At 34.9% G+C, this 9,903-nt stretch overlaps 1 protein-coding gene across 1 annotated transcript; it reads left to right on the top strand.

Annotated features, from left to right (window-relative positions):
* The first annotated feature begins 411 nt into the window (after window positions 1-411).
* GCG (glucagon) lies at window positions 412-9,241 on the top strand. Its single transcript, XM_056110340.1, has 5 exons — window positions 412-456; window positions 3,229-3,329; window positions 4,797-4,958; window positions 6,646-6,783; window positions 9,094-9,241. Exons 2-5 carry the CDS (start codon window positions 3,238-3,240, stop codon window positions 9,239-9,241), a joined length of 540 nt encoding a protein of 179 aa, XP_055966315.1. The 5' UTR covers window positions 412-456; window positions 3,229-3,237.
* The last annotated feature ends 662 nt before the right edge of the window (window positions 9,242-9,903 follow it).

Here is a 9,903-nt window from a genome sequence, read left to right as displayed (position 1 = left end):
TTGTAAGACCTTTAATAAAGCTATACTCAAAGAGAAACTAGTCATGGACTGTGTAGTGACTTTAATCTTCAACATCAAAATTCACTTTAGAGTGCATAAGTGATTTTCATGCCTGAATAAGAGTGAAAAATAAATTTCCGAACAGTCCTTTCCATTCCCCCTCAAAAAGGCAAGAAAGTAAATAAAAAGTTTCCTATCCCTGATGTCTCACCCAATGTAAGCATAGCATGCAGATGAGCTGAGTGGGTGAGTGAAATCATTTGTAACAAAACCCCATTATTTACAGATGAGAAATTTATATTGTCAGCATAATATCTGTGAAGCCAAACACTGAAGAGTATAAAAGCAGTGGTCTTTGTTGCAGGAGTCACAGAGCTCAGGCCACAGCACATCCAAAGTTCCAAGAAGAGGGACTGATCTCTCCGCCTGCTCTGTTAAACAGCCCGGCGCCGGAAGGTAAGATTACTATAGAATGACTGTAAGATTGTAAATCCTATCTTGGTGCAGTTAAGTATTTTTAACAGGGAAAAGTATTATGAATTAATGTGTAGTTATTTTACTTTATGCTTTATGCCTTAGTACTAACAATGCGTGGAATAGAATTGAGATGAAAATGTGATATGAAATGCATTTACATTTACTTCAATATTGTGAAATCACTAATGAGTGGAAGAAGTGGCTTGATTCAAAGATATATAGTAGAAAAATAGATTCAAATCAAAGCACTTGTTTCAAAATTTAACTCTTAGGAGAGCTGAATTGTTAAAAGAAATAGTCCTGTTTTGAAAAATAAATATTTTGCCTTGGATTTTATGAATGTGTGTATCACTTTGAACAGAAGGCGCCTTTTAAATACAGCATAAATGTGTCCATTAGAGAGGCTATAACAGCAATTGCTCCTTACCAGTAAAAACTTATGGTTATCCAAAAGAACAGAATCAACATCATCTCTTAAGTACTCAAACTTATTATGTCTATCAAAAAATCAAATTTCATGAAATTAACTCTTTGTAAATATGATACAACATATTTGATTCAGGGTACAAGTAGCATCAATTATTGGGAACTCATTGGCTGTAGATGAGTAAAAACATCACTAATAATTATTCACTTTGTACTGAAGACCAAGAGTAGTAAACAAAAGTGGTAAACAAATTCTGATACAAAATTTTAGTAAATCTCTTTAGGGCAAAACAGGCATTTAAAAAGTACCTATTTAGATTTTAAAGTAGTAATATTCTAATAGCCAATAGCCATTTTTTAAAAGTGAGTCTATAGGTGTTCATGAATTGAAAAATTGAATTTAATGAGTAAATTCCTTTTATTCAGGACAACACATTTTACTGTCAATAGAGGACTTCAAGCACTGACTTTTGTATGGTTTCTTCCTCATCAGCTCCCAGAATGGCAGAATGCCACCTGCTCTAAATCTGCCTCAAACAACATAATAGGAGACTGGAAATTTTAGACTTTGCTTGGAGGATTTATGTAGGATGAAATTGACTTCCCAACAGTAAATATTAAACATATTTCCATAATCTTAATTGTTTAATATTATTGAAAGCCTGTATTTATAATGTAATTATAATTTGACAGCGGTACGGCGTTTGTCTTGTGCACAGACAGCCCGGCGGAGCTGGGTTCGATTCCTCCGCCCTGTCGGAGAGCCGGGCAAGCTACCGAGAAGAGTATCTTGCCTGCACTGCAAAGCCTGGAAACCTACCCGTGATGTATTCAATATGCCAAATACAGTAACAAGTCTCAAAATGGAGACGTTACTGGGCCCGCTCGAGCAAATCGATGAACAATGGGAGGACAGTGTTTGTTTTGTTAATTTGAATAATATCCACATTTATAACAAGGTAGCCAAATTTATTGACTGGATAAAGTGAAGCACAGCAAAATTGAAAATTAGTAACTTAGTGTTTATGCATAAAAATTGTGAATATATCTTTATATTGTTTCTGTCTGATTGACCACTTAATCAAAGAAAAAAACTATTATAGGTATTAGTATCCATGATTTAGTGCCAAAAACAGTAAAATTGGCTAGAAAAGGTGAATAGTTAAAAATATATTTGATAGATTTGTAAAAATCCTTGTTTCAGAGCAAATATCCTTTGCTAAAAATACTCATCACATTATTTATGAATAAGCAAAGTCAAACTTGGATCAAAATCTCTACTCTCACAGCAAACACAGTCAGACTGGAAAGTAGCAAAGAGAAACTCAGGACAAATGCTGGATGAAAGGTTTTCATTCAGAAAACAGAGGAGTTTGTTCAGTGAGGATATGTTACCCAGCATTCATGTGGTCCCCACTGCATCCACAATGCATCAGGATGTCTTTGGCATCCCATCTCTTCTCAAGGCATTTGCGTCTAATGCAAAAACAACTGCCAGGTGTATTCTACAACCAGGTCTAGGGTGTCACTAGCAGTGAATGACATATCCTGGACTAAGTCCAAGTATAAAACATCCAGGGAACTTCCAAGACTTTAAGAATCAAGCATTAATTTTCCTTATGACAGTGATCTCTGAGTTTCTTAGTTTTGATTGTTCAAGTTGCCAGAAGCATTAGTTCTTGTTGCAAATTGCTTGTCTTTAAAATGATTTTTCCCTTTAATTTAGAACAGGTCAAAGCACCCTAAAATACCTCAAATCTGTTGGCCGCTTTATAATTACAAAGTCTAGACCAAGTTACACTATTTAAAATATAAATGAATAATACATCTGAACCGACAGCTGGTATGCCAAGTTGTAGCCTGAGGCTGCTTTAAGATGGTTGAAATGCAGTATAATGTAAATGCTTGGAAGTGAAGGACTATTAATTGAAAGCCAGACTGATAGTGAAGGGGGAGGCATTATGGATAAGGTGCCATTCAGGCTAACCATATGTAGCATATCATCTACAGTGGATATTTTAAATGTTTATCATGGACATTTTTAATTTCAAGTCTGGAAATGTGCCTTCTAATCATTAACAGAAGTGCCCTACACTAATGAAACAGCTTAGTGGTAAAGCACATCTTTTTATCCCTTTTCTTAATCACAGAAATATGATCTATTTGAAATAAGTATGGCAATAAAGAATAAAATTGATTATGTTTTGTTTCTATGTGTAATTTTTGCATAGTTAAAGTAAAATCATTTAGACTGACATGTTTAAATACGGTAGCCTGTATTCATCCCCATTCCCCTCCTCCCAACCCCTGACTGTGTTCCCACAGGCAGCAAAAATGAAAACCATTTACTTTGTGGCTGGATTGTTTGTAATGCTGGTGCAAGGCAGCTGGCAGCACAGCCTTCAAGACACAGAGGAGAAATCCAGGTATTAAATCTTTAGGCTGAAACTCACACAACACTGTGGTTAGAATTTAATCTGTGAAAACTGTGAATAGTGAATAGTTCTCAGTAGTTTAGAGAATATTCTCTACAGTTTTCAAATGTTTACACTATCATTGTGATGAATAGTTCTCTGAAATCTAAGTAAGGAATATGTATTATTTCATAACCAAAGAATTGAGCACATTGAAAACTGTGTTTTATGAGAGATTATAATTCCATAAAATCTTGGCTGTACATTCTCTAGTCACCCATTATTCAGTTATTGCATAATAGATTATCTTAATTATTCACACCAAATTTTTTTTATTACTTAAAAATGAATTTTCTTATTCATTGAAAAAGTCAAATATGTGTATAATAGAAATCGTGCAAAAATTATGAGTACTCAAGAGTCACTGTTAAAAATGACTTCAGAATTTTGAAATTTGGTGCATTATTTTCCTCTGTTCTGCATGCACTATATAAAAATAAATCTCTGATGAATGCAACTTTGTATGTTATGTTTCCTCTTTGCATAGCATTGAGAAAAATAAGATTTTCTTTTACTATTAAAATATATAAAGTGTGATATTTAATGGTCACATACTATTTAATCTTATAAGTATATTTATTACTTAGCTATTTCTCATAATTGAATATACCATGCTTTAAACTTTCCCACAAAAATTGCTGCATTTCCTTCCTCATTTCTTACTGTTTTCTAAAGATAAAAATCTAGTAGTAAAATTACTGTGTCATGTCAAAAAGTTTGAATGAGTTGAAATCTCACATAATACTTTGCCAGCTTGCTTTTTAGGAAAGTTATACACATCTCAGTTCCATCCACAGTATAGAAATACTCTTCTCACAATGTTCTTCTCAGAATTTAGTTTTTGCTAATTTGACAGGTAAAAGAATACCTTATTTATATTTCTAAATCCAATCCAATTGAATAAATTCCCATGTTTTTCTAATAAACCAATTGTTGATTTCTGATATCCATTATAGTTTTAAATTAGCAAATATGTTTTTCTTGTTTTTGAACTTTTTATTGTCTTTATTCCATGATCAGCTGTCATAAAATCAGGTAATTGTTTTCCTTTTTATATTTGCATATTCATAGCAAACAAAACTTCTGCCCAAACAATTCGGGATTCTTCATTCAATTAAAATATGCAAGTTAGTGCTGTCTTTTCTCATTATTATCATAATCAAGAGTAAAACAAATTAGTTGAAATAAGTTTTATTTCATCAGATTTTTAACAAAAATAGATGTCAGTTAGAAATTGCTAGAATTCAGAATCACAGTGTATTCAACTATAATAAAATTATGAGATTTTCATGGCAAGCCAAGTTCTCTTTAAAGTACCTACTGAATACCTAAGACATGAACCTTCCAGTTTCAGGTGATTCTGTATTTTGCAAAGTCTACTTTTCAGGGTTTAGTTGCCTCAATCATTGTTCTTCACAGTTCATTCCCAGCTCCTCAAACAGACCTGCTCAATGATCCGGATCAGATAAATGAAGACAAGCGCCACTCACAGGGAACTTTCACCAGTGACTACAGCAAGTATCTGGATTCTAGACGTGCTCAGGACTTTGTGAGATGGTTGATGAACACCAAGAGGAACAAGTAAGAGAGTGAATCAGTATGAAATTCACACACTAATATATTACTTATGTACATCTAAAATTTCCCTTATTGGTCTCAAGTTATTGTATTCAAAAAAAGACACCCATAAATTATTTCCATTTTTATGATTTTCAAGGTTAATAGTGCTGTACTTCCCCCTTACCTTACTACATTATCTATTTCCATTCCCTCACCACTCCAAGTCCATTGTAACCTTTGGTGGAGCATAGACTTCAGATTATTTCCCCTGTTAAGGTGTTAACAATATTTGTTCTCTTGTTAATTTTCCTTTAAAATCAAAAGCTAACTTTTTGCAGATCTGTAAGGTTAGGAATCTAATCTATGACCAAAAAATAGAGTAAATTCAACATTCCTTATATGGTTCAAACTTGTAACTTTGATCACATTCAAAGTATCCCCTAGCCAAGTTAATCATGGTAAGGAATGGAAACAGATGCAGTCTTTTTCTTGTAGAATACAATCCAAAATACATGTAAAATCATAGCCTAACTGCACAGCATAGAGAGAAAAGAAGGCAAATAAGAACACAAGCCTATCATAAAGCATACATTTTAATGTTGGATTTTCTTTGACAGTGTTGGGTTTTTGCTGCATCTAGGCTACTGGAGAAAATCATCTGCAAGGGTTTCACAGAGATGGTAGAATTTCACAATTTCTTTGGAGGATGGCCCACAAGGGAAAGGAAGTTATGCATACAAAATAGCTGAAGGAATCTAAAAATCCGGAAAAGGGCATAGATTTATCTTGATAAAGTGGAAAGAGAGAGAGAGAGAGAGAGAGAGAGAGAGAGAGAGAGAGAGAGAGAGAGAGAGAGAACATGAGCCAACAGGAGGACTAGAAGAGAAAGAGTGGTTAGCCAAAAGTTTTAAAATGAGAGAAAGAACGCAGGAAAGATGTTGATCATAATTAAAGTAACCACAAGGATGAGTCTCCATTAAGGACCATGGTTAGAGCATCTGTTGAAGTCTGAGAAATCTCATGAAAACAAGTACTCTCATTTCCAGAAGGGAAAGCAATGACTTGGTAAATAAATATAAAAATGTTCTCATGCTCAGGCCATTTATTCTGTGTGTTTAAAATAAAAGTTTCCAGGGGCTAATATATATACCAGGATAAGAGTACAGCTGGTAAGGCAGCCCCATGGAGCAGTTTTCACAAATTTGAGGGTTATATGGGGTCATCTTCTTTACTACTCTTTATTGCTAATCACACATTTTATTGAATCCATTATCATGTGGCATTTTTTATATTATTTTCAAGATAGTTTCTTGAACCAACAAACTCTGACCCCACATGAATAACAAACAACTTCCTTATTCGTGATAGCATAGCACAGTGGACAGCCTGTGTACATTGAGAGTAAAGCAAATGCAGTTTCAGCAATCAATGGTACAGTTAGAAGCAGTGGGATAAGTAGAAGGAGTGCCTTACATTTGTCTTTTCCTAATATCGACGAACAACGGGAGGGCCTTTACTTACTTTACTAATAATAATTTAATACAGACAATTAATAAAGTTTCAAAAGAAGCTCCCTCATACTCATCTCCCAAATTGCCTTAAACTCCTCCCACAAAGAACCCCCCAACCTGAAGTTGACACTGCTCATAGGTGACAAACATATTGCTCAAAAGACAGATCTTCAATTTAACTTTCACATTTCTTTGAGGAATAACATTGCCAAACGTCATGATGAATTTGAGAGACATGCTGAAGGGACCTTTACCAGTGATGTAAGTTCTTATTTGGAAGGCCAAGCTGCCAAGGAATTCATTGCTTGGCTGGTGAAAGGCCGCGGAAGGAGAGAGTAAGTCTGTACATTCTTAACTTTTTCTTTTCTTGGTGCTGAAAACAGGCTAAAGTTATCTATATAAGAATCTGAATCACAGAATTAATTAATATAGTATTTCAAAGTAAAGGAACAGCAGCTATAGGTAGGGGATAGCATAGGAAAGGCTGGTTTGCTTAATCTTTGGTTACAAGTATTCATTAGGGTCAAAAGGCTATATTTCTATTGATTGTTTTAGTTGTGTGATAGAGTATTGATTTGTCAATCCAGGACACTTGGTAAATTTTATAACTATACCAGAACAATGTGCTTAAATCAAGAGCATAGCAGGAAGCCTAAAAATAAGGAAAAAGCAGAAATAATGTTAAAACCTTAAAGTTTGACTTTAAAATTTATATGTGGGTATAATCAGCATATATTTATTTGTTAACAAATATTCGCATCACTGTCACTGTCACTGTCCTCCCGTTGTTCATCGAGTTACTTGAGCGGGCCCAGTAACGTCTCCTTTGGAGACTTTGTTGTTACTGTGTTTGGCATATCGAATACTCTCGGTAGCTTGCCGGGCTCTCCAGGAGGGGCGGAGGAATCGAACTCAGGTCAGCCATGTTGGCTGCGTGCAAGGCAAATGCCCTACCGCTGTGCTATTGCTCCACAGCGGGTAGGGCGTTTGCCTTGCATGCAGCTGACCGGGGTTTGATTCCCAGCATCCCATATGGGCCCCCAAGCACCGCCAGATTGCAGAGCCAGGAGTAACCCCTGTGCATCGCCGGGTGTGACCCCCCAAAAAATATTTACATAAAATATGACAAATATGGAAAGCGTCCAACTTAAGATGTTCAATGGAACATCACTCAAAGTATAGTATATGGAAATGCTCAACTATTTCATAACATACTTAAAATTTTATGGCATTGTCATAAGTATAGCTATACATATGACAGTGACAGTATCATAAGTATAGCTATTAAAAAACAAAGTTGGAAATGAGGCTAAGTGAAATCTTCATGTACTTTTTTCTTCCACAACCAAGCATAGCCCTGATCCTTCTCATTTTGTTCTTGTTAACTCAGTTTTTAAGATTTTAAACAAGCTTGCAGAAACATATAGAGCCCCCAAGACACCAGAAAACAAGTATTAACACTGATTTTTAAGGCATTCATTATTAAACTTACAAAGTCAATGAAGGCTGAGGATATAGTTCAGGATAGAGTACTTGCTTGGCATATGTGATTCTCTTGGTTCAATATATTACTCCATAGGTAAAACAATAAAATAAGGTAAAATAATAACTTATCTTTAAAAATATTTTGTGTTGTTTTAAAGAGTCACAGAAATTAATTAATTCAACCAAAAAAATAAATCTAGGGTTGGGAAGAAGGTCAGAAGCAAATACCTTCCATGCCTGAGGGCCCTTATATATCCCCAGCCACCACCAATCCTAGCCCTAGCATTGAACTATCTTGAACTATTGGGGCCAAAAGAAACCTTTTGATTTTTGTTTGTTTGGTTTGGGGGCTGTACCTAGTCATGCTCTGGTCTTACTTCTAGCTCTGTACTCAGGGATCCGTCCTGGCCATATGGGTGGTGAGTGGGGGAGTAAGGGGGATGAGAACCAGGAGTGTTAGATAGAATTGGCCATAAGGTAAGGTCCTTAACCCCCAGTTCAGTTCTGCCTTCCTGGTTCTTCTTTTTGGTATTTAAGTTTTGCACTTTTCAAGGCTGCTCAGACAATTCCTAGTTTATTCTATTTTTTTTTTGTATAATTGTAGACAAATTAACAGTCTCAATAATAACCTCTATGTTGGTAAAGGAATATATAAAACATTTTGAAGCAACCAGTATTATTGAAAAGGGAGTGAACACTAACAGACTTGGTTTCATATCTCAGCTCAGCTGTCCTTCCTGACTTACAGGTTTCCTTGAAGCCTTAGACTAGCACTGTAGCACTGTCCTCTCTTTGTTCATTGATTTGCTCCAGCGGGCACCAGTAACATCTCACAACAAATTGTGAGACTTGTTGTTACTGTTTTTGGCATATCAAATATGTCATGGGTAACTTGCCAGGTTTTGCTGTGGGGGAGAAATACTCTTGGTATCTTGCCAGGCTCTCCCAGAGGGACGAAGGAATCAAAGCCGGGTCGGCCGCACGCAAGGCAAATGCCCTACCCGCTGTGCTATTGCTCCAGCCCAAGCCTTAGAATAGGTCCCTATAAACAACTTAGTATTTTCTTAATGACCCTCACATATTATCAGTACTAGACAATTACTTTGCATTTATTTGAAACATTCAATGAAATGTTAGTTTTATTTTTCTTATTTTTGTAGTTTCCCAGAAGAAGTGGCCATAGTTGAAGAACTAGGCCGCAGACATGCAGATGGCTCTTTCTCTGATGAGATGAACACTGTTCTAGACAATCTTGCCACAAGGGACTTTATAAACTGGTTGCTTCAAACAAAAATTACTGAAAGGTAACGGAATTTTAGCTGATTCTGAAATACATCAAAACTTTAAAATTATTATCATGTTGTTACAGGTTGCTTCCCATGTGGAAGGTTCTACACTCTTTTTGTATAAAGTAAAAAATGTAATTTGTTTAAGTGGTCATTATTATACTCATTTTTAATCATTACAGATTAGCCATTCATCCATTATTTTTTTTAAAAAAAATTCTTGAATGTCAATAAGGGATGAAGCATTAGGAACACAGATATGAATAAAACATGGTGATGTTAAGTCATTCATATATTAATGTCACATTACAAATTGCTATATGTTGAAATTTTAACACAAAGTGAAATATCAGTATCTGTAGTATTGCATACTTAAATACTTAATGTAATAGGCAGAGTACTAAAATTCTAAGTAATAAAATTTTAACCACCAAAAAATCCCCACATTTCTTCTGTACTGTAATTACTTTATGCAGTTATTCCTAAACTTTGCATTTCTCATTAAGAGAAAATAAGGATAAATGTTCTTTGAATAAAAATATTTTAATACAAAAGGCTAAGTTACTTATAAAAGGACTGACAAATATTTTACTAAATTATGGAAATGTTTCTGGATAAGTTAACTACAAAACACTTGGATATTGTAGTCATATTAAATTGCTATCTTTTTTTGTGTTTTTTTAA

Source organism: Sorex fumeus, unplaced genomic scaffold (genome assembly GCF_029834395.1).
Source record: "Sorex fumeus unplaced genomic scaffold, SorFum_2.1 ptg000009l, whole genome shotgun sequence".
In the NCBI taxonomy this organism is placed as follows: Eukaryota; Metazoa; Chordata; class Mammalia; order Eulipotyphla; family Soricidae; genus Sorex; species Sorex fumeus.
Note: the sequence above shows the minus strand (reverse complement) of the source record. Positions and strands in the feature narration are given on the sequence as shown.